Source organism: Orcinus orca, chromosome 19 (genome assembly GCF_937001465.1).
Source record: "Orcinus orca chromosome 19, mOrcOrc1.1, whole genome shotgun sequence".
Taxonomy (NCBI): Eukaryota; Metazoa; Chordata; class Mammalia; order Artiodactyla; family Delphinidae; genus Orcinus; species Orcinus orca.
The window spans coordinates 34,351,054-34,375,027 of NC_064577.1; the positions used below are offsets into that span (position 1 = coordinate 34,351,054).

The 23,974-nt window shown below is 50.1% G+C and overlaps 1 protein-coding gene and 1 long non-coding RNA gene across 5 annotated transcripts in view; one reads left to right on the plus strand and one right to left on the minus strand.

The window, feature by feature from the left end:
• Positions 1 to 23,974, plus strand: part of TBCD (tubulin folding cofactor D) — a 176,468-nt gene that overhangs the window by 97,487 nt on the left and 55,007 nt on the right. For all 4 annotated transcript variants that reach the window (XM_004275611.4, XM_049701841.1, XM_049701842.1 and 1 more), the window contains 4 exons: positions 2,950 to 3,106; positions 12,115 to 12,172; positions 16,740 to 16,769; positions 20,936 to 21,021. In XM_004275611.4, coding sequence (XP_004275659.1) covers positions 2,950 to 3,106; positions 12,115 to 12,172; positions 16,740 to 16,769; positions 20,936 to 21,021 — 331 coding nt within the window. The remainder of the gene's footprint in view (positions 1 to 2,949; positions 3,107 to 12,114; positions 12,173 to 16,739; positions 16,770 to 20,935; positions 21,022 to 23,974) is intronic.
• LOC117203578 (uncharacterized) lies at positions 18,340 to 23,123 on the minus strand. The gene is made up of 3 exons (XR_004486439.2): positions 22,983 to 23,123; positions 22,108 to 22,249; positions 18,340 to 18,933 (listed from the first exon to the last, which is right to left on the minus strand). It is a non-coding gene; the product is annotated as an uncharacterized LOC117203578 (long non-coding RNA).

Here is a 23,974-nt window from a genome sequence, read left to right on the forward strand (position 1 = left end):
AATTGGTGTAGTGGCCCTGGGGCACTCACGAGAGGGAGCCATGGACAGCTTGGGCTCTGCTGTGCTGAGGTGAGTCACTAGGCTGACCAGAGGCTGAGGGTGGTAGTGGTCCAGCAGTGATGGAGGGGCTGGGCAGGGAGATGCTGGACCAGAGTGAAGGGGTCCTCTGCAGAGGTGTGGCTGCTATGGGTGGGATAGGCCTTGACTGGACACAGGGAAGCAAGGAGGGGCAGCCCTGGGATGACCACTGTGCCCTGAACTGTGCCCCAGAGGGGCATGGGCCACTGGCTGACATGGGATGTGTGGGTGAGATGGGCTTTGTTTCAGACGTTGTGGAATTTGAGGGGCCTTTGCATATCCCGTGTGGGGTGTTGTACTGCCATTGGGTTGAAGACATGAGAACTTGGCAAGAGAGTGGCTCCATGTTTAGAGTCCTCAGCCTGCACAGAGGAGGAATAAGGCCAGCTCCAGGCGTGAGTGACCTTGGTGTCCACAGCGTGGGTGCCCGGCCAGAACTTTGAGTGCAGGTGTCCTTGCGGTGCTGCTAATATTGAGGAAACATGTTCTTGAGGTCCTCAGTCGTGGTTGAGATGCATATAACTGATAACACAATGTCTGAGATTTTTATTTTGGAGTACATTTATTTTGTGTAATTTCAAGTAAATTTATGTGAACATTTACAAACCTTATTAAAAGTAACCATCATATGTATACAAAATAAATGGTACAGAATCAAATCTATTTTTTGTTGCTCTCTATGGAGAATCAAAAGTCTTTAGATGCAAAAGGCAGAGGGGACATTTGTATATAATATTCATAGTTCTGCCATTGTTTCTTTTGATTCTTTGCCTAAGACTGTTTCTAGGTACATTTCTTTGGAAGATAATTTCTGTGATGATAGTTGCATGTGCAAATAATTGGTGCTTCATTTTTCTTAAATCCGTACCTTGAGTGTCTTTTCTCAGACGGCAGATTACAGCAGAGAGAGAAGATAGAGAAGAGAGAATTGAGGTGCCCAGACCCAGGGGCGATCCCAGTCCAGATGTGCCTGAGAGGGTGGGGCTGCCGCAGGGAGGGCTGGTCCCCTCTGGCTGTGCCTTTGGTCACTTGGTGCATTTTGTGACCCTGTCCGTCTCACCGCTGGCTCTCTGGCTCTTTCTTTGTTCGCTTTGTTCAGTGGTTGATCTCCCCTGCTGTCTTATGCATCGACCTTCACACGCTCACACCAGTTCATGCACGTGAGAATCGTGCATGAGTTGTCTGGGCACCACCTGCCCCACATGGGACGCTACCATGTTCCAGTTCTACCCTGGACATCTCTCACTGTGTCTGCAACATGTGGCCTGAGGGGTGGTGCTGCTGAGACAGGGGGACTCTGGCCGTGTGCACAGATAGAAGAATGTGCTCCCACCCTTGGCCTCCTGGGGGGTGTGGGCTCTGTACCTGTCCGTCCACTGTTGTGCTCGGTGGCCCAGTGTTGGATGGTGATCCACGGAAGCGGTTCTGCCCTGGTGCCCGGGAGCTGGCATGTGCGGCCACGCCATCTTCTCAGAACAGATACTCATTTTCACTTTATTTTTATTTATTTATTTTTTATTTTTGTGGTGTGCGGGCCGCTCACTGTTGTGGCCTCTCCCGTTGTGGAGCACAGGCTCCGGACGCGCAGGCTCAGCAGCCATGGCTCACGGGCCCAGCCGCTCCGCGGCATGTGGGATCTTCCCGGACCGGGGCACGAACCCGTGTCCCCTGCATCGGCAGGTGGACTCTCAACGAGTGCGCCACCAGGGAAGCCTTCATTTTCACTTTTAATACTTCTCTAAACACCGTGGGAGCTGTTTAGTGTGCTTTATGGCAGCATCGTTGTCTGTTTTGAATCAGTAGATTGAACTGATGTTCAGTCTTCAGCATGTTCTTTCAGAGAATTTCATTGAGTGTGATTTAAAAAAATTAATACTCTACCTTTGAATTGTTAAAAATTTTCTGAGGGTTATTTCTATTACATTTTACTCTTGTAATCATTTTAAGAGGCTTTAAACAATTGTTCATTTATAAAATTAATTCAGTACCTTTATACTTTTAAAACCCTATGCATGAGTGTTTTGTATTTTCTTTTTAAGTACATGTCTCTAATAAGCAAACCTTTCCCAAATACTTGAAATACATGAATCTGATAAATTTAATAGGTAAATACAGTACAATTTCAGCTCCCTTAAACATTACAGTGCTTTTACCATGTGTCTTAAATTCTCTCATCTCTTTATAAAATCAAAAATTACATGTGCACTATTAAAAACTCAGTGAGACATTTTAAAATGGAACCAGAAGGACAATCTATATGTACTTCAAATTACTTTAAATATCACAGGTGTTTTAGGTAAGTAAATGTATCTGGGTTATCCCTGGAGTTAGCACAGAATGACCATGGGCTTTGCTTTGTCACCCTAGTTCTTAGCCCTAAAGCTCGGTGAGGTCACAGATGCCCTCTGAGCAGAGCTAGGACACCTGTGTAACGGGGTCTCCTCCCTCCGAGCTTGCTCACCAGCTGGTAACTGCTTTGGGCTGAATTAGAAGCCCGTCTATCGTTCGTGGTCCCCCTGACATCAGGACTCCAGGGTCCGGTGTCCTCTGGATCAGATACTCTTTCCTCATCAGAAGGTGTCCCAGGTGGTGCTGCTCACCCTCGTCTTGCTCCCGTGAAATGCCAGCCCTTTCCCTTGCTGCTGGTGGCCTCTGTGTCCCTTTGTGTCTCCTTGGGCCCAGCAGCGTCCCTTTGGTGGGCCCCGCAGGCATGTCCGTGCCGTTCTCTAGGAGTTTTGGGGCAACTTTTGAGAAACGTTTTCACCTGCCTCTCTGGGGCAGGTGCCAGCAGGGTTGTGGTACAGTAGGTGCGGCGTCTGTGGAGCTGAGTGCTGCTTTGGTTGCATCACGGTCTCTGTCTCCCATGTGCAGTTGTCACCGTGATCCTGAAGGCGCTGACATACGAGGAGAAGCGGGGCGCCTGCAGCGTGGGCTCCAACGTCAGGGACGCCGCCTGCTATGTGTGCTGGGCCTTCGCACGGGCCTACGAGCCTCAGGAACTGAAGCCCTTCGTGGCCGCAATCTCAAGGTAAAGCCTGTTAAATGATTTTCCAATCACTGTGGAGGAGTGACAGCATTGGCTCGCCTGCTTCACTGTCTGCACCTGTGCAGTGAAAACCAGCTCAGCCTCACAAGGCTGGAAGAATACATTTCCCCTGGTTTCCTGGACAGAGCAGTGAGGGCAGCAGGCTGTGCCACCCACGTGGGCCTGAGCCCTACTTTTAGGATCCTATGTTTGTGCCCTGGAAAATTCAAAACAGATGTGTCCTCAGTATAGTGATGTTGTGAGTTAATTTTTTCCCTGTCTCCTGTTGGACTGGAGTCCCTTTGACGTGAAAAGGGAGGTCAGGTCTCTGCTTCTCGTTGTTGATTAAGAAGCTGGAGGAGGTGGCCAAGCATGGCAGCAGCCTCTGGGTTAGTCATGGTTGTAACACTGATCCGATGGCTTTTCCTAGGAGATGGATTGCAACATTGTTCTCAGGTCCTGGAGGCCGCCTGCCACGAAGGAGGTGCCGTGAAAAGAGCAGGAGACCCCCCCCAGGTCTCAAAGCATCTGCACGGCAACTCTGTCCTGACATCATCCTCCTCCGGTCCGCGCATCGGGTCCCTCCCACCTTCTGAGTGCCAGCTGGGCCCGGGGGAAAGCCGTGGAGGGCGTGGGCCACTCTAGGGTCCGGAGAGGGTCCTCAGACCTGTTTACTGCTCCGGATACGTGGCCAGGCTATATTTCTCAGTCTTTACCCTCACGCAAAGGAGGAGCCTGCAGAGCAGCTTGAGGATTCTGACCCCTGCTTAGGGAGCCGCACTGCTTCCCAGGAGGTTGTAAAGGTGTCTGACCCCTTCCGGTCCTGTCCATCCTTGGGAGGGGACGGGTGGGGTGGGAGGGGACGGGTGGGGTGGGAGGGCAGTAGGCTTGTGGAGGTACCATGGCCTGAGGCCTGGCTGCGGAGACCAGGCTGCCTGTGCCTTTGTCCCTTGTTCCTGCCCTCGGGCGTGCGTTCCCCACTCTCTCATTGCTCTGCAAACGGGAGATCGTTTGCTGTTTAATGCAGCTTCAGGGAAGGCGCTGCCTACTGCTTTCTTGTTCTGCTCCTCCGCTTTTTGGAAGTTGCTTCTGTAACTAGAGAATGAAGCAAAAAAGTGTGTTTTGCTCATTGTTTACATCAGCAGTCACAGGATGATGAACCCTTAGTTGGGTGCTGTCTCATTCAGTGTCACTCCTCCAAGGACGCTTGCCTGGAGCTAAGCCAGACCTGGCTCTGCAAATGCCACGCTGCCTCTGCCAGAAGCAGATGTGGGGGAATCTGGCTCCAAATGGTCATTCCCATTTCAGAGTTAAATCATCCCGACAAGGCTTCTTTTTTCAGTTTAACCTTTGTGGCTGAGAGCTTGGAAGGTTGCAGGAACCTGGGCCCCTGCTTTCTCCAGGGACTCTCTTTGGTTCAGCCCAATGGGAGAAGCATTGCCAAGGGCTGAAGGGTCAGTAGAGGCACTGGGCCCAGAGGTGGGCAGCCACCACTCACCACGTCCTCTGCTTCGGGGAGAAGCTTCTCATTGCCCCGTAGGTGAGAACGTCAGAGTCACAAGACCTCGTCACCAACTTGGAGAGAAATAGGGTCCTGAGTCCTGCTGTCCCTGCTGGCATACGTGGGCCAGAGAGCAGGGTTCTGTGCAGGCCTTGGGCTTGGGAAGGGAGCCTCTTTCACCCAAAAGCAGATGCCATTGCAATGCTAATCTCAGCAGTGGTTTTATAATGCGGAGTACCAGCCGTTGAGCAGAAGTGCTGGTAAGTGTTAAGCCTGGCCCTTGCTCACATGGCGTGACTGTCAATGTGGATTCCTGGTGTGGGCGGCCCTTCACATACTCCTGTCCAATTTTCCTGGAGGCTGAAGGGGCACCGGCACATCTTACTTCAGGGTGATGCCCCGTTATTCAGAAAAGGAAAGACCCCCTTTGGTGAGAGAGTTACTTCCTGGAGCTGGCGCCTGTTGGGAGAGGGCTTTGAAGAGACCAGCGACCCCGCTGGGTGGAGGCCTGTGCAGCCCACCTGTTGGACGAGGGTGATGCAGGTCTGCTTGCAGCTGAGGGGTGGGCTGAGCCCTCCTGTGGGGCCCCCGAGGGAACTGGAATGTGGGGGGGACAGAGTGCAGGTGGGTGGTTAGGACACCGAGCTTTCTGAGCTGGGACTCATTTTAAATAGGGACAGATCACAGCTGCGTGTACTGGTGGCAGCGTCCGTCCGCAGAAACTCATGTGGTTCACCTGGGGCCTTTGATCTCCGTGGAGGCTGAATTTCCCTGACGTCTTGGATACGCCCAAGCAATCACTGATGAGTTTACATACGCTGAAACCACCAGCTTGCAGGGGAGCCCAGAGACTCCTGCTTCACAGCCCTCCTAATTTACCCTGGAGTTAGTGCCTCATAGTTTCTGCTCAGAAAGGCCCCTCTTGTCCCCTTCCCCTGTGCCCATCCCAGGACTGGATCAGCAAGTGCCCGTTGGAGCCATGCCCGGCAGCTTTCTCAGTCCAGTTTGGCAGGTTCCGAGGGAGCCTGTGCTCCAGCCTTTCCTGGTCCATCTAGACAGCAGGCCCGGGGGGTGGAGCAGGCAGGCGGGCGGGCTGAAGGGTGAGTCACAGTGCCAGGTGAGTCTGCAGGACGCTGCGGGCGCTCGCTTCCCTGCCCCAGGAGTATCGGTTGGGGTGTGTCCTTTGAGATCAGCCTCCCTTGGTTTGTAATAAGTGACCACATTTTAATTGTCAGCTTTTAAGCCTGTTCATCCTGGCACATGATAAAATCTTGATATCTTTATACTTTCACAAACTCATCAGTAGATCCTGCAAAAGTAGACAGTTGAGATCAAACTGTAATTCTGTAAATGAACTAGAAACAGCTGATGAAAAGAATCAGGTGGTGGTAATAATGGACAGGGCTGGGCTCAGCCCATACAGAGGAAGAGGTCAGAGTGTGGCCGGCCACCGGCTCAGTGAGCCGTGCAGGGAAGGAACGCTCACTTCCTAAAGGAACTGCTCTGGCCTGCTCCCCTTCCTAAAGGAACCTGAGGAACTGTTTTCCCCCCTCACCTGTGAATATGTGCTTACCCTCTCTGTTTTGTAAATACCGAAAAGGAAGTTTTTAGGTCATTTTAATCATGGTTTGAATTAGTGTTGGTCGATTTTGAAAACCTGTATTTCCTAAGCGTTATATTCAGACACAATAAGAGATGGAATAATTATTTTGTGGATAAGTACATAGGACTTCCTGAAAAGCCAAGTGTAATTTAGGGAGAAAGAAACACATAAAATTAAAATGGTAGAGGATGGTTGTGCATTATCTAGAAAGTACCATCTCACCAGTAATCAAAAGCTAATTTGCAAGAAAAGGAAAAAAGATCCCTGTTGCCAGCATGTGTGTTGGTTGTCACCTTCTAGCGATTTCCTCACCTGAAACTCTTTTGTAAGCCGAGCTCCTGTTGACATCAACCCTGCAGGGCCCCTCCCGCACCAGGGGCAGTGCCCGACTCAGCCTCGCGGAGCGAGCTGGGCGAGCAGGGCAGCGTGGGCAGTGCCTGGGGATTGGCTCCCAGATCTCTTCCTCGAGGGCAAGATTGTCCTGAAAAATCAGGAAATGGCAAGCATTGCTCAAAGCTACGTCTTGTTCCCACTCAGCGTTTCTTGATGACGGACTCCAGGGGGAAGGTAACCTTCCTGTTTTTCGAGAAAAGTTAAGTGGCAATTGTTGACCAGAGTGTTCCCCCCCGTCCACCTGGTAGGTCTCCCCTCAGACTCCATTTTAGCTCTGCTGCGAATGAAAAGCACTTTAAAGACGTCTTGTGTTTCGCCGTTGTGTCAGCTGGTATGAGCTTTGATTCTTCTGATTTAGAGAAAGCCACACGTGCGTCTTGTAATTTTTTTTGTTTGTTTGTTTTGCGGTACGCGGGCCTCTCACTGCTGTGGCCTCTCCCGTTGCGGAGCACAGGCTCCGTATGCGCAGGCTCAGTGGCCATGGCTCACGGGCCCAGCCGCTCCGCGGCATGCGGGATCCTCCCGGACTGGGGCACGAACCCGTGTCCCCTGCATCGGCAGGCGGACTCTCAACCACTGCGCCACCAGGGAAGCCCACGTCTTGTAATTTATTCCAAAACCAATGTGACTTGAAACCTTTAGACAACACGGATGGGTAAGAAATTATTAGTCTGATATTTAAAACGTTTTTGACTTTGAAATGACAAGATTACTGTTAATTAAGGTAAAAAGTATATTTTGTATTTTATTGCTACAAAATACTACACAAACTAACAACAATTGAGTTCGGCGTGAGATCTGCTTTTTGCTGTACCTGCTAAAACCAGGTGCCTGGAGCTCAGAGCAGGTCCAGGCACGCAGCTCCCCTGACTCGGACAAGAAAGAAAGTCCCTTTCTGTTTGACACAGACCATCTTTCTGTGTTGGGAAATCCTGGGTGAAGTATTACTTGAACTCTCCCAGCGAAAGCAAACAGGTGAAGATACCTGAGAGTGTTCCAGCCCCAGTGGCTGTGGTCGGTATGGTCCTTGCTGGCTACCGTCTGGCCCCTGCACCTCTCACTGAAATTCTAAGTGAAAGCACATGACTCATGCTCAGCCCCATCCTGCTGAGGAAAACTTCACAGCACATGGGACATGGGGGCCCTGGGGGAGCTCTCATGTTGATATTTAAACAATATTGTCATACCTACTTTTATTTGAAACATGCTAGTATTTCTAGATAAGCCAGTTTTGTTCTGAAAGTGTGAAATTAGAGTAATTTTCAAAATTGAGTCCAAATCAGAACAGTATTTAAAACTTGTTGCATTCGTAGATATATACACAGTGGATTTGTTGAATTAACTTGAGTCTATATTTGACTAAGAGCTGTGCTTTTTAAGTGGTTTTGTTATATTTGTCCTACTGTGTTCTGTGACGTTTGGTAAAATATGGATAAAGCAGCCAGTATTTGAAGCCATTTACTTGTGAATGCAGAAACAACCTGATGGAGGCGGTTGGGCCTGTCTCTAGTGCCCCAGGGTCAGGTTCTCAGGCTGTAGCCAACGCAAGCCCTTCAGAAGCTGGCCTTCGGACGAGCCTCACCCTGCGTGTCTGAGTCGGTGGCCTGGCCCTGTGGCCCTTGTGAGCTCGGGGTCTGCTCCTGTGACCACAGGCAGGGTGTGTTCACCGTGACGGGACAGGAGGCTTGCGCCCAGAGGCAGACCACTGCGTGCCATTCAGGGGGGTTTCTGCCGGGCTCCCACGACACACAGTCTCTCCAGGAATCATTGCTGTGTGGCAAGTGACCACAGGGACCGAGCCAAGTGGGCTGGACCTTGCCACGGGGGCGCGGGAGGCCCACAGACCCACCTCAGGCCGAACACAGAGAAGGGTCTGCAGGAGAACGTAAGCGGCGTCACCTGTGGTGGGGACGCCCGAGCTTGGCCTGGGCCCCGTCACTGCCAGGTAACTATGGGGGAGCGTGTGCTGGAAGACTGAAGGAGGTAGAGCCCCTTCCCTGCAGCTGCCGACTGAGGAGCAGGGGAGGGGCTGGAAGGAGGTAGCACACACGACAAAGCTGGGAAGGACCCTTCGGCACAGGAGTTCATTAATGTTTTGGCTCAGTCACAGCGTAAGCGGACAGACTTGAAGCCATGCTGTCTCTGTTTGGCCCCACAGAGCAGGCCCCGCAGGCTGACCTGCACGGTGCGGCGGTGGCACAGAGTGGAACTTGGACTTGGCTCAGTGGTCTCGGCTGCACCAAGGAGCTAGGTTGAAGTTGGGCCCAGCCTGCCCCAGGCAGGGCCAGAGCGTCCACAGCTGGGAGGCCTGGTAGTCAGAGCGGTTCGATGCATAACTTAGTAGTGACCTTACAGGGGTTATGGTGGCCTGTAGGGTTAGGATGGCAGGTGATTTTAAGTTTATTCTCTACGTTTTTTTCCATTCTCTCCTCATTAATCAGTGTTCCATAATTTAAAAATTGTAATTTAGGATAAATAGATTGACAGGAAGTTTCAAGAATTCAGTGTAAAATGTGGACTTTTGGTACAGAGGCATTATAGATATGTCAACATTTTTCTGGTGTCAGATGTTAAAGTAAAGCAGAAATTCTTGGTTAGTATCTTTTCCTAGAATACATATGATCTTATGGAGTTTTTCAAAAGGCTCTTATTGGGACTTCCCTGGTGGCACAGTGGTTAAGACTCTGTGCTCCCAACGCAGGGGGCCTGGGTTCGATCCCTGATTGGGGAGCTAGATTCCATACGCATGCTGCAACTAAGAGTTCGCATGCCATGCAACCTGACAACTAAGTAGCCCGCCTGCCACAGCTAAGACCCAGCACAACCAAATAAATAAATATTAATAAAAAATAAAAGTAAAAAAGGCTCTAAACTAATATGCAAATATAATATTTAACTTTCCATCAATGATGAGAATACATTTAGAATAAAACACCAAACATGTCTTTGTTAAGAACAGTAGTGTGTATACATTAATCCCAAACTCCTGATTTATCCCTCCCCACCTTTCCCCTTTGGTAACCATAAGTTTGTTTTATATGTCTGTGGGTCTATTTCTCTTTTGTATGTAAGTTCACTAGTATCATTTTTTTTAGATTGCACATATAAGCAATATCATATATTTGTTTTTAGCTTACTTTGTATGGTAATCTCTAGGTCTATGCATGTTGCTGCAAATGGCATTATACACACTACTATATATAAAATAAACAGCAAGAACCTACTGTATAGCACAGAGAACTATACTCAATATTTTTTAATAACCTGTAAGGGAAGAGAATCTGGAAAAGAATAGACACACACACACACACACACACACACACACACGTATAACTGAATCACTTTACTGTACACCTGAAAGTAACACAACATTATAAATCAACTATATACTTCAATTAAAAAAAAAGAACAGTAGTTGTGTGATTTTTGTTTATTGAAAGATCACAGTATTAAATGTCTTGATCAGTTTAATGATTTCTAAGATTTTGTTAACAAAAAAATTATGATGTTGAAATGGAATCGATTAATCTGGTGATGAATTTCCTTTAGTGTTAAGCCCAGTATTTTTTAAAAATCTCATTTTGGCTGTAGTTTATAATATAATAAAGAGTTGAGAGAGGAAAAGGGAATAACTTTCTGTTAATAGAGTTTTGCTGAAATTAATTTCAGCTTCAACTAGTAAAAGGACCCCAAATACTAACACTGGATCTTGAAAAATCTTCAGATATTTAGTGGCTTTTCAAAAAAACTTTAAATTTTGAACTAACTTCAGGCTTAAAGAAGAATTGCAAAAATAATAGACGTTCCCATAAAAGCCCTTCACCAGCTTCCCTGAATATCGACCTCTTACAAAGGGGACCGAGGAATGAGCGTTGTGTGGGGCCAGTGGTTAAACCGCAGCTGCTCTTTGGTGATGTGCCTGCCGTCTTGGTGTCGCATTTGGGGTGCGTCCCAAACTCACTGTGCCAGTTGAGGTCTGTAAAGTGACTGTTTTTTTAAAAATAAATAATAAACATTTTGGGGGTACTTTGAGACTCTGTAACTATCCAGTTTTCACACCCAGCACCCATCGGGTACTGCGCTAGGCTAGCGATGGTGGTTCTTTCGTAGGAAAACATGTCTCCTCTGCCTTTTGCTCCTTTGTTTACTTATGTCAGTGTGGACCATGGATTATCTTCTAGCACCGTTGGTTATTTTGTTGCTCAGATTGCTCTGCCTTTGGCTGTTGGGAGCAATTTCAGGTTGGTTTCTGTGCCTTGTGTTCTCTGCCCCCTTGCGCCTTTGTTTTTAATGGTTTCTCAATTTCTAGCATGACAGGATGCCCCAGGCTTTTCTTTTTCCCTCAACCCAGCCCTGGAGTCAACCACCTCCAGGAGTCTGTGTTCCTCATAGTGGAGAGTAGTATTTAGAATCCAGGACCTGGATTCCACTCCCATTCCCACAGTGTTATCCTTTGCACCTCCGGCCTGGCCAACTGCGTGGACACCTGCGATTCCAGCCCAGCGCCAGGTCCCCTGGCCTCCTGTGATCAGTGCTGCTTCATCCTGGCTCCCTCCTCTGCGGCATCCACATGCAGTTGTTTCAGAACTGCTAACCCTCCCCCATGAGAAACACACCCGCCCTGGAGGAGAGAGTTCCCGTGTCTCCTCCCCGTCCATCGAGTGTAGTGTCTTTGTGTAACGCAGGCACATTTCCTCTGCTGTTGCAGGACCCCACTTCCTATAGTTTCTTTTTAATTTGCATTCAGGAAAATTCAGTCTTTGTCGTGAACAGTTCTGTGGGTTTTGACAGATTTGTAGGGTTGGGTTCTACAACTTCAGTACCAAACAGAATGGCTGTCGGGTGGGAGGGCAGCACCCCTTTCAGGTGATCTCTGTGTGTCTGAATAACCCTTTTTCAAACATTTCCTCTGTGGGCTGATAGGAGATGCAAATTTACAAGTCACACTTAGAAACAGCACTTTGTCCCCACTTTGTTTTCTGTTGTTACCAAAGCCGACTGGGCACTTAAGTACCTTCTGGTTTGTCCCCGATGGTTGAGGGTGATCACGTAGTGAAGGGAGGTTTCAGTGAAGCTGGTGGACAGTGTGAGCCTGGGGGCTTCCTTCTTGTGGAGCTTGGTCGTGGTTTGGCTTGTGGGGGTAGGACCATCAGAGCTGCTTTCTGTGCTTGCCTACAGTTTCTGGGGAGATGCAGGACTCATCGCTCCTGCTGGCCTCCTGGGCCCCGCTGGCTGCCCACGCGTTTCTCTGTTTGTACCTGTCATCCTGCCCCGACCCTGCCGTCCTCGTCCTGCCCTGTGAGGCCCGTACACGAGGCCACCCTCCCTGTGACTTCTGCTGGCTCTCATGAAGTTGGGGTTGGCCACCCTCGCTGCCCCATGAGCGTCTCTTTAGCCAAGGCCCCCGAGCCACAGACGGGCTTGTGGGCATGTGGAGGAGGGAGACTATGGGGTCAGCGTCCCAGGCGTCTGTGCAGATTCCCTTTCATTAATCGCCTTCCCTTTTTCTCACAGCGCACTGGTGATCGCTGCCGTGTTTGACCGAGATGTAAACTGCAGGAGAGCAGCCTCTGTAAGTTTTCCTGTTCTGTTCCTTTTCTTGAGGGTGTGGGTGGCTCTGATCTGTGACCGGCTCCCCGGAGAGGCTGTGGTCACCGGCTTGTGAAGCAGGAGGGACGCCCAGGAGATGGGGGCCCATGGAGGGTGGCTCCCACTCCCTCTGGGTCCCAGCCGGGGAGTGGGCTATAGCCCGTGGAAGGTGGGTCAGGATGGGTTGCCCCAGTCCAGGTGGGGATGGAGAGGGGGCCTGGAGGGTCCACAGCTCAGGAGCGGGCAAGTGTGCACAGTGGGTGCTGCTGTCTCTTTGACGAGTGAGTGTCTGGCCAGGGATCAGCATTGCAGCCTCGCTTTTTGGTTGGTGGGGTGACACGGAAGCGCAGCCTCCGTTCTCAGAGGCAGGGGCTCCATCAGGTCACAGAGCCCCCTGCTCCCTTGCAGCTGCTGCTGGCCTGCCTGCTCTCTGTTCCCTGAATTACATGGGGTCCTTGAAACTTTCTGGTTTCAAGAAAAGTTTCCCAGGAAAGCTCAGGACCTCATCTGTGTCCTGCGGTTTCTCTTCTTTTGTCTTGAGCATCAGTAGGAAGCCTGGTGATTCTTTGAGAAGTCTTCACGTTTGTGCCCTGATATTTACCCTCAGGCAGTAATTTTAAGACTCATTGAAATACAGTAAGAATCGTTTCTTAAATCTGTCCTTAAAAATTACCTTTTGGGGAATTCCCTGGTGGTCCAGTGGTTAGGACTCCGTGCTTCCACTGCAGGGGGCCTGGGGTTCCATCCCTGGTCAGGGACATAAGATCCCACAAGCAGCACAGTGTGGCCTAAAAAATATATATTTATATTTTCTTTTATATTTTCTTTTCTGTTTATTGGAACCTAAGAGCTAATTTTGGGAAGCAATAATAAAATCAAAGCACTGATACTTTTTACCCTAGGGAAGAGGTGAAATAAAACGACAGAAATAATTTTTTTTTCAAGTTAAAATTAAAATCCTTTAAAATCAGCAGAAATTCTTTGCATTAAACACCACCTAAGTGACCCCTGCTTACCTAGTGGTGCAAGGCTAAGGCAGTGAAAGGTGCTTTTGTTCGAAGCTCATTTGAAAATGTCAGGATCAAGTCCCTAATTATTGGGGATGAAATTTCTCTCACTGCAAAGCTGCTTCCTCGTGAAGACGTGTTTCGTCCTTTTTGGCTCCTGTTTGTGCTCGTTTTGTGCTCTCCTTGGGAGCCCGCCCAGCAAGCTCGGGCCTCTTTCCCCAGCACCCAGGAGGTGGGAGCTCAGTGTGGGTGGTGAGCTGTCTTCTCTCTCCGTCCTGTGCCCTGGGGGCACCACCTCTCCGGGTTGTCAGGTGCCAGGAGGCTCTCACCACCACCAGCAGCCCTGGGAGGATGGCCTTCCCGTCATACTTGGGTGTCTCGGAGAGTGACAGACTGGAGGCCCACCAGGTTAATCACGGTGAATATATTTATGAATTTGTGAAAAGATGTCCCTTTAAGTGGTTGTTCAGTGCTAGTTGTTGTACATGTTAGAAAGTGCCCAGCAGGCCCCCAAATGTGTCTCCCCAGCGGCCACTGGCTTCTGGCGGCAGGTTCAGGAGGAGGGAATGGGGCCAGGGAGCCACACTTCTCTTGACCTTAGATGTCCTTGAAGCCTGGGTGTAGCTACGAGTCCCAGTCTTTTTCTTTGGACGCCAAATTGGATGTTTAGTACTAAACCCCGTATTAGTTTTTGATGTGATATATGTGGACTCACACGGTGTGACCTTTGGGACTGCCTTACCTGCAGCACGATTCCCAGGGTCCATCGAGGCTGTGGCAGTACTGGCAGCCCCTCCTTCCTGCTCTTCCCTGGCCGAGTCACGTCCCCTGGCCAGCTGTGCCACAGCTGCCTGAATTGTTCATGTATTGTAGGGTCTCTGGGTTGTTTCTGGTTTGGGACCATTAAGAATTAAGCTGCTGTAAACATTCATGGACAGGTTTTTGTGTGAACACAATTTCTCTTTCTCTGGGATAAATGCCAAGAGTACAATTTTGGGGTCATATGGTAGTTGCATGGTTAGTTCTGTAAGAAAGGGCCCTGCTGTTTTCCAGAGGGGCTGCACCATTGTACCTTCCCTCCGTCATTCTGTCAGTGATGAGTTTTTCTATGGCCTCATCAGCATTTGGTGTTGTCATTGTTTTTGCGTTAGTTACTCTGATTAGGTGTGTGATGGTAGCTCATTGTGGCTTTAACTTGCATTTCTCTGATGGCGATGCTAGTGATGTTGAGCAAGTTTTCATGTGATATTTACCACCTGTATCCTCTTTGGTGACGTGTCTGTTTAAGTTGTTGGGGAGGGGGAAATTCCTCCCCCCACACCAGTCCTTCTTGGTGGATTTTGGCTGGTCTAGTAATTAAATTGACACGAGACAGATTAACAGGAGAGAAAGAAACAAGGTAATTCGTATACACGGAGGTCTCATAAAAATGGGACCCACAAAGTGACCAAAGCAGGCTGTTTCTATATCATTTTCAGACAAAGAAACAGTTATTTGTGAAGATTTAACAAAGAGGCTCATGAAGAAGTGACAAGGTTTATTTCCCTAACTGGTGATGAGGACGCTTTCTCTCCTCCTGGAATGGGGAGGGTACCTTCACATGGGAGATTTATTCCTACTTTCACAGTCAGAGTGTTTTTAATATCATTTTTCTTCTACTGGCCGTTTCTCAAGTAACTTTAATTCAAAATATCAATATGTGGCTTGGGTGGCCTGCCCTGAGCCCCAGCAAAGTCTTCTGCCCCTTTTCTCACGGGGTTGTTTGTTTTTATTGTTGAGTTCAGGAGTCTTTTCTTTCTTGGGCGAGGGGTTTGTAGGTTCTTCCTTCCAGTCTGTGGCTTGTCTGCTCATCCTCTTTACAAGGTCTTTCACGAGAACAAGAGTTTTTTAAATTTTGATGAGATCCAACCTACCAGTTTTTTCTTTTATGGGTCATGTTTCTGGTGTCAAGTCTGAGAATCTGAGAATTCGTTGCTTAGCTCTCGATCCTAAAGATTTTCTCTGTTCTGTCCCATCAATCTGTGCCTGTCTTTTTGTCTGGGTTACCATGGCTCTCTAGTAACCCTAATACTGGGTAGAGCCATTCCTCCCATTTCTTTTTTTTCAACATTGTGTCACCATCTTAGGACTTGTGCTTTTTCATGTACATCTCGTATTATTTTTTACCTTTTAAATGATGTCACCAGAATAGTAAATGTGTTCCTAAATATTGCATGTTACATAAATTGGCATTGTATCTTTTTTCCATTGCCTTTTGGTTGGTTTCATTTTTGCTTTAAAATTTTCTTTAATGAATTTATTGCAAAAGGTGCAAAATGGTACATAGCAAAAGTCGAGTCTCCCTGCTCCCAGTGTGAAAGCTGCATGAGGGCCCTTGGGGCAGTGCCAGTCCAGCTGTGCCTCCCCAGGGCCACCAAGTGCGAGATCTTGGAGACGACCAAGTTTCTGGTTTTCTCTGTTTCCTGCCAGAGGTGTCGGGTGCACGTTTAAACATCACGTGGGGGTCTTTGTGTTCCGTTGTCTTGATTCCTTGTGCACAACTGCATGTGCTCCTCCCAGCGCCCCGCAGGGGATGATGAAGTTGTAGCTGAAATGAAAGCCCTAGAGGTTACGACCTCATTTCCAGGAAGCTCCTGCCCCAGGCATTGGGGCTGCGTCTGCAGGCAGGGTCACCCCTCCCAGGTGCTCCCTGAAGCCACCAGCCACCTGCCCTCTGCCCTCTGACCTGTCTCTCTGGTGGATGGTGCGTGGCGATGAGGTTGCATTGTGCGCAGCTGCACGCCTTGGGCGTTTACTAGCTGGTGGCAAGAAGGTCCACCTAAGGATGCCTCATTCTAAGGTAATGTTTTGACCTTGTGAATAGCCCAGCTCTGGGCCTGTGAGCAGGACATGGAGCATGTCCGTGGCAGGTCCTGGGGAAGACAGCATGGGGAGACCCGGCACTCAGGGTCACTGTCCTGTGAGCTGTCCTCACACATCCCCAGGAAAATGATTTGTGTTTTGGGCTTTTAGTTAATCAAACAGATATGACTCTATTCTTTTTTTTTTCTTTTTTTTTTTTGCGGTATGCGGGCCTCTCACTGCCGTGGCCTCTCCCGTTGTGCAGTACAGGCTCCGGACGCGCAGGCCCAGTGGCCATGGCTCACGGGCCCAGCCACTCCGCGGCATGTGGGATCTTCCTGGACCGGGGCACGAACCCGTGTCCCCTGCATCGGCAGGCGGACTCTCAACCACTGCGCCACCAGGGAAGCCCATGACTCTATTCTTATTTTTGTATCTAAGACCTTGAATTAGGCTTTGGTGTGAAGCTCAGCATTGGGCCGCTAAGCTGATTTTATAAAATTCTTAAATCATGGTTTTAAAGCACACCAGGATGTAAAATCAGAAAGATAAACCACCCTTGAGGCTCTGAGTGGCCAGCACTGAGGATCTTTATTTAAAAAACAGTCATGGCTCATTTGTCCTGGATTTGCTGTGCGTCCATCACTCATGTCCAGCGAGTGCACACCTAACTCACTGCTGTGTTTGTGCTTCTCTTCCTAGGCTGCTTTCCAGGAGAACGTGGGAAGACAGGTATGGCTATTTTCAAAAATCTTCATTCCTAAAACTTCCTGTAGATGTAGAAGTAGAAATAGTAAAGCTACAAACGTGGGTAAAGAATTTACCTAGAATAAGCTAGTACTTCACACTGTGACTTCTGGTCGCAGATTCACTCATAATGTGACTCAGGTGAGTGTTGACACAAGTTTTAAACAATTAGTTGTTGTTTTACAGGAAACTTGAACGTGTAAGTAATTTTCACACACGTCAGAAATCAGTGCTTTGTGCATTGCCGGGGGCCTTCTGATGTCAGCAGTTGCCCGTGGGTGCTGGAGGGGTGTGGGCAGAGGAGCCTGGCAGGGCAGGGGCAGAGACGTGACCCCTGCCTGTCCCACGAGTGGAAGGAGCCAGCTTCTGCCTGCCAGCCGCCCCATGGCCCCTCCTGACTTGACATCGTGCCCCCGGCCCTGAACCTCTTATTGCAGTCAGCCTGGGCTGGGAGGTGTGGCCTTTATCCCCAAGTCATTCATACTGTGTGTGACGATGACCACCCTGGGACACGTGGCCAGTCTGGCAGCAAATGAGCCATCTCAAGGGTCAGTTTCCCATGGCCAGGGGAGCCCAGGAGAGAGATCTGGGCTGGAGGTGAGTGCATTGTGGGCCTGGGGATCAGCAGGTGATACTGGGGACAAGTGGTGATGGGCCTTGAGGGGCAGAGGTCAGGCTGCAGGACCAAGGGGAGCCCACGCAGAGTGGCTGCTCAGCAGGTGGGAGGACGGGAGAGGTGGGCATGCACAAGAGGGAAGGCTTGGACAAACACGGGATTCCAAGACTCCTGCCTGGAGGTCTGCGAGAAAGCGTGCATGCAGGGACTGTCCCCTTGGATGCCCTCGAGTCTGTCAGGGTTCCCACAGCGGGGCCGGCCTTGCTGTTGAACCGGGGCCTGCGTTCCCAGTGCTGGGTCCACTCGCCCTTCCTGGGCCGCCAAAGGCCAGGGAGAGGGGGTGATGCTGCAGCTGTGGCTTCCACAGAGGTGTCGTTTGGGGCACGGTGGGAAGTTCTGCCGGAAGTGTGGGCTGCTGGGTGAGGCGCCTCCGTCCATATGGCCTGGGTGTTGGCGAGGGGTCCCCCAGCACTCAGGGTGGAGCAGAGAGAGGAGCCAGCGGGGCTTCAGGCTGGACCAGGTCTGTGGAGGGCGGCCGATCTGCTGACCTTCCATCAAAGGCGACAGAGCAGCCAAGGGGTGGAGAGGAGGGAGGCCTAGCTGGAGGTTCTGCAGCCTGTGCTGTGAGCTGTGAGCGTGTGTGTGGGAGAGGCCGGGGCCTTGAGGTGAGGTGTCCAGTTCTGAATGCAACGTTAAGGCTAAACTGATGCCAAGATGGGTCCAAACGAAGTCTCGGATTCCACAGTCATTGCCAAAGAGAGGGAACCAAATCACTCATCTTGAACTTGAATTCGTGCTACCTTGGAATTGTTGGGGTGCTGCCTCATTCTGCGGGTGTGCTTGTCTGTGGAAGGAGCCCAGTAAGGTCACAGCCTTCCTTCCGTGGCTGGGGGGTGACTGAGACCCAGTATCCTTGGGTGTCCCTTAGTCCTGAATACCTGGAGCCCTGAAAACTTAGAAGAAAGCTGGTCACTAGACAGAGATGCCAACCTCGGGTGGCGACAGGCTTCGCTGTGTCAGGGCAGCAAGTGCTGCCCGCAGGACGAGGGAGGCTGACAGAAATGTGGGGTTGTCGAGGGGCCCGCAGGCCAAGATCTGGGCCTGCAGAGGAGGGCGGGGCTGTGATCAAGAAGGGAACTGCTGGAGGCTGAGCCAGCGGAGACTGGGTACCCTGAAAGTACCCAGGAGAAGAGGTGTCTCCCTCCCACCTCCAGCCCCCACGGCACCCCTGTCGGCAGAGCCCCAGGTTCCAGAAGACACCAGGGCGGTCAGGAGCTGGGCAGTACCACTCCCTGCACAGTCGGAGCGTGGGGGCCACTCAGGTTGGGGGGGTCCATCAGGGAATGAAGGTGAGCAGCTAGGGTCCTTGTGCCCTTACCCTCCTTGTCTCCCTGTGCACTGGTGTTTATGGTAAAACCGGCCTGCGCAGTCCAGGGAAAGCCATGCCGATGTTTAAGAGGTGCGTACTGTGGGCCTGCACTCAGTGACATCCTTCTGCAGCTTGACGGGAACGAGGAGGAGAAGGATGTGAACCTGCCAAAGGAAATGGGGGCGTGGGAGGGGAGTGTGGAGAGGGCACATGCGTTCCCAGACATGGGGCGAGGCCATGTGTGATGGACTTGCTGAGGGCATGGAGCGCAAGTGAGGGGCAGCAGGGGGCGTGTTTGTCCACGGCCCTGGGGTGGGATGTCCTCCGGGCTCCTGGGTGCGAGCACAGACCCTGTCTTTGGCCACCTTCAGCGACGGGGGAATTTGCAGGAGGAATTTGGTGGGGGTGCCCATCTCTCCGTCCAGGCTCACCTCTGCCCACCGGGGACTCAGGCCTGAGCGAGGGGTCCTGAGCCTCCACTCCCGGCTCCCAGAGAAACCTTGGGAGGGATTTGCTGGAACACAGCCCCCTCTGTCCGTTCTGTCCCTCCTTGCAGGGATGAGCTGTCTGGACAGAGATGTGACACTTCGGTATGCAGTGGCCGGACCAAGAAGATCTTGGGGTGTCAGGAGGCATCTGAACGTTGCCCAGGGGGCGGCAGGCTTGGGTGGTGGAGCAGAGGGCATCACCTCCTCCTGCAGCCACAGTGGCCTTTATCTGACTCGGCCTCAGGCTGGTCTGGGGTGGACTGGAGTCCAGCAGGAGTCAGCCTGGCGTGCGGTTGCCTCTTGGGTGGTGGTGGGCCATCCCCTGCACTGAGCTGTGTCGGGAGGCTTTTAGGTTGGCTTGGGAACCAAACCTCTGATTCTGACATTGTGTCCGTGGCGAACATGCTGGGGTCTGTTGACAATTTGGAGTCAGATCCCAAGTTCTTCATATGCAGGGCTCCCTCGAGACAGTGTGGGAGGTTAGCAGTCAGTGGGTCCGTAGTCTACGGCTTGCTCAGAGTGGGGAAGGGCTCTGGGGACCCAGACCTCACCACACCCTCCTATGGTTGGTGACAGCAAGGCATTCACTCCTTGGTCGAAAGTTTGTCATTTATGTCCTTTTAGAAAACTATTTGGGGACTTCCCTGGTGGTGCAGAGGTTAAGAATCCACCTGCCAATGCAGGGAACAAGGGTTCGAGTCCTGGTCTGGGAAGATCCCACATGCCGTGGAGCAGCTAAATCCATGCGCCACAACTACTGAGCCTGTGCTCTACAGCCCGTGAGCCACAACTACTGAAGCCCATGTGCCCTGTAGCCCATGCGCCACAACTATTGAGCCTACACACTCTAGGGACCATGATCCGCAACAAGAGAAGCCACCACAATGAGAAACCCATGCACCGCAATGAAGAGTAGCCCCTGCTCGCCGCAGCTAGAGAAAGCCCACACACAGCAACGAAGACCCAACGCAGCCCCAAAAAAACCCCCTATTTGTCTTGTTTTCAGATTTTCAAGTATTGTTACCAGAGAGTGGTATCAATAATAACTTGCAGACTTCGGGGTGGGGCCTGGACCTAGGCTTTGAGTGTGTCCCTGGGTGTGTTAAGGGGGGCTGTCCCCAACTCCCCAACCCCCTGTTTCAGAGTCTGGTCCTGGGTGTTGGCTGTCAGGCCCCCACATGGGGCCTCCCAGTCGTTGTCTTGTTCATTCTCCTGCCAGCCGTGGGGGGTGGGCTCTTGTCCAGGATTCATAGCCCAGGCAGGCGCCGGCCCTTCTGAGGGGACGCTGGGGTCCTTCTGGCCGCCGGGGCACGGGTTGAATGAAATCGGAAGCTTTAATTCTGCCGAAACCTCATGTCTTTTTATGGTGTGTGGTTTAAAGAAAGGGCTCTTACAACATTTTAAAGTTGAAATGCTTGAATTGTTAGGAAAAAAATTTTTAAGTGGTTCAAATAATTTTAGCACAGTGTCCAGCCTTGGAGAGGCAGTTAGTAAAGTGACCTGACTTGGAAGTCCTTGGTTGAGTTCGGTTAAGTGGTGTGTAGTTTTAGCTTTGTTTATATCATGCTTCTTTGTTCATAAAAGTAACATATGTGGATTTGATTATCAAACTTTGAAAATGCCTTTACTCAATAAAATAATTTTTGTCTCTTTTTTTTCCACTTTATTTTTTCATTAGGGTACTTTCCCTCATGGGATTGATATTTTGACCACAGCTGACTACTTTACTGTTGGTAACAGATCTAACTGTTTCCTGGTTATAAGGTAAGTTTTAATATTCATCATAAAATATAGTGATTTCTTTGAGTCACAGATCGGTTTCCACCATTTGGTTTCTTCAGCCTGGAAGGTCCACTAAGGGTAAATTTATGTGTGGAAAGTTAAAAAAGGAATTGAAAACTTTTGAAACTTTTGTTTCAGATTGATTGGACAGAGTGCATAGTGTATGATTCTGTTAACATAAAACTTTGTAAAATGCAAATGAATCCAAAGGGACAGTAGCAGGTCAGGGGTGGACTGGAGAAGGGGAGTGCAGGGTCTGGTCCTGAGAAGGGTGCTCATTTCTTAAAGAGGTATTAAGAGTTTCAAGAACAGTGCTGGGTGATTATTTTTCTCTTAAACCAGCCTGTTTCGTTGAGAGCTTGGTCTTTTACAGAGAATAGCCACAAGCCAAAACTGGGCATTGCTTTCTGTATGGCCGCTGCTCCACTGGGGAGTTTCTCAGAATGAATTCTTAGATTGGTAGTGACTGTCCTTCTTTTTCTGTTTCAATAAAGTAGTGTTTCCCAAGTTGAAGTTATCTCTAGCCTGTTTATGAGATGAGTAAGAAAGAGGTATTTGAGAAATCAGGTCAAGGAATAAATATTTAACATCCTTAACTGTGGTTTGCAGAAATCACATCAAAACTTAATTTAAGTAAGTAAGTAGTGGGGCAGTGAGTCCACATGTCTTAGTTAACTCATTGCAACACTAATACAAGACGGGCATGATTTTATGAAGTGACTTATTTGCCTTAAATTGGGAGAGGAAACGCGCCAGTGCTTTTTAAAATTGTTAACTAATATGGGTCTTATGGGTAGATTCCCTAATACCCCTGCTGTGCAGACCATGCAGAAACTACATTTCTCCATAACCACCATGGACAGATTTTTTTGTTTGTTTTTTTTAACGTGGCATTTGGCCTCCTTCCCAGAAACAATCTTTGACCAAGCACACTGTATTTTTAGCATCCTTTTGACCTTTCCTCAACATTTAATGGTCTTCTGTGCCTTATCAGTTCTTTCCTATTTTAATTCTGTTTCCTTTGATTGTTAATATTTGAACATATATTTTACATGGGGAATCTCTTACCTTTGCCTGAGTTTCATGGGTAAAAGAACTCGTAGTTTTTGGCCTTGGCATGCTTTTCTTGTGGCTGAGGTCTCTGAGCTGGTCTGCGTTTCATAGATGGGCTGGCTCAGGGTCTGTCTTCCACAGAGGGTTCTGCACACTTCTGTGCATGAGAGGCAGTCTGTGAGGAGGGGTCCAGCAGTCATGGGGAACAGGGTCTGTGGCTGTACCCCATCACCACAGGGCGCTTGGGGGAGCTCTTCCCTTGCCCCAAGGCAGGGCTGACACCCAGGGTCCTGCTGTCAGCCTGGACGGCAGGGCAGAGGGGAGGGGGGCACGTGGCAGAGGGAACTGTGCCCAGGGAGCCTGGTGTGGGGTAGGGGACAGCCCTGCAGGGAAGGGTCCAGAGTCAGCCTGGGGTGGTGGGGCTTCTGAGCCAGAGTGGGGCCTTGGGTTGTCCTGAGGTCAGGGAACCAGGTTTGACGGTCAGATCTGCATTTTGAATATACCACTGTGACTGCATTTTGGTAACTGGAAGCAAGGAGACAGGGCCCCCTTACAAGGTAGGGGATGATCAGAGGGTGGCCAGGGCCCCTCACAACGTGTGAGACATGGTCAGGGGACAGCTAGGGCACAGGGTTGGGTCCTCTGGCGAGAGTGGGTGTGGTCAGGAGAGTGGAGGTGTTGGGGTGCACCATGAGGGAGAAAACGCCTGTGGGTTTTGGGGACGGTCCGGAGCTCAGATTCACTGAACACGCGGGGCTCACAGCACATCTGAGTGGACGCATGGGCCGATGTGCGGATGGTTCTCCTGGAGACTGGAGTGTGCGACACATGGATGGGAATTGAAACATGTGGATGAAGACTATCAGGTGGGGGGGACCAGCATCGTTTACCTCTACTTTTGCCTCAGAGCTTTGTCACGGTGCTGGTGACACACAGGAAATTACACGTATTTAATGTGTAGGTTCTGATCAGTGTTGACAGGCACAGAGCTTTGTCGTCACAATGCAGATAGAGACCCGTCTCCACAGGATTTCTGGGCGCCCCTTCTCCAGGCACCGGTCTGTTCCTGTCACTCTGGGTTGTTGGGTGAATGGAGTCGTGTGGTGTGGGCTCTGGGTGCTGTTCTGGCCGCCTGCGCTCTGCCTGCTCTCCCGGATGTGTCCTCCCTGCATGAGTGCCCACGCGTTCCTAGTTCCCTCGTGTGATGAACCACGTTTTCCCCTGTGAGGGACATCTAGAGGTTTCCAGGTTAGGGCTTCGATCACCTTCGTGTGCACGTCTGTCTCTGGGCAGGTGCTTTCCTTTATCTGGTTAAACACCTGGGAGTGAAGTGGCTGGATCCTGATTGTTTTAAGGAACTGCCAGGTGGCTTTCCAGAGTGGCTGCATCATTTTACCCTGTCCTTGCTAGCCCTTGGTGTGGTCATTGTTTTTAATTGTAGCCATTCTGATGGATGTGCAGGAGGAGCTCATTAATTTGTGTTTTCCTAACAACTAATGACGTTGAGCATCTTTTCACGGGCTTATTGGACAAATCTTTTGCCTGTTTATCTATTGGATTAGTTGTTTTCTTCTTACTGAGACTTTGAGAATTCTTCCTATGCTCTGGACACAAATCCTTTCTCAGGTCCATGATCTGCAGATGTTTTCTCCTGGCCCGTGGCTTGTTCTTTCAGCATCCTGTGTATTCCTAAGACAAAACCCTTTGTTAAAAATTAGCTTTATTTGTGTTCTCCTATTTCATGACATATGATTTACATACAGTAAAATTCACTAATTTAAAATGTGGGTTTTGGCAGATTGTGTAACCACTGCTGCAGTCAACACAGGGAATGTTTCTGTCGCTCCAGAAAGTTCCCTCATGCCCTGGCCCTGACAGCCTC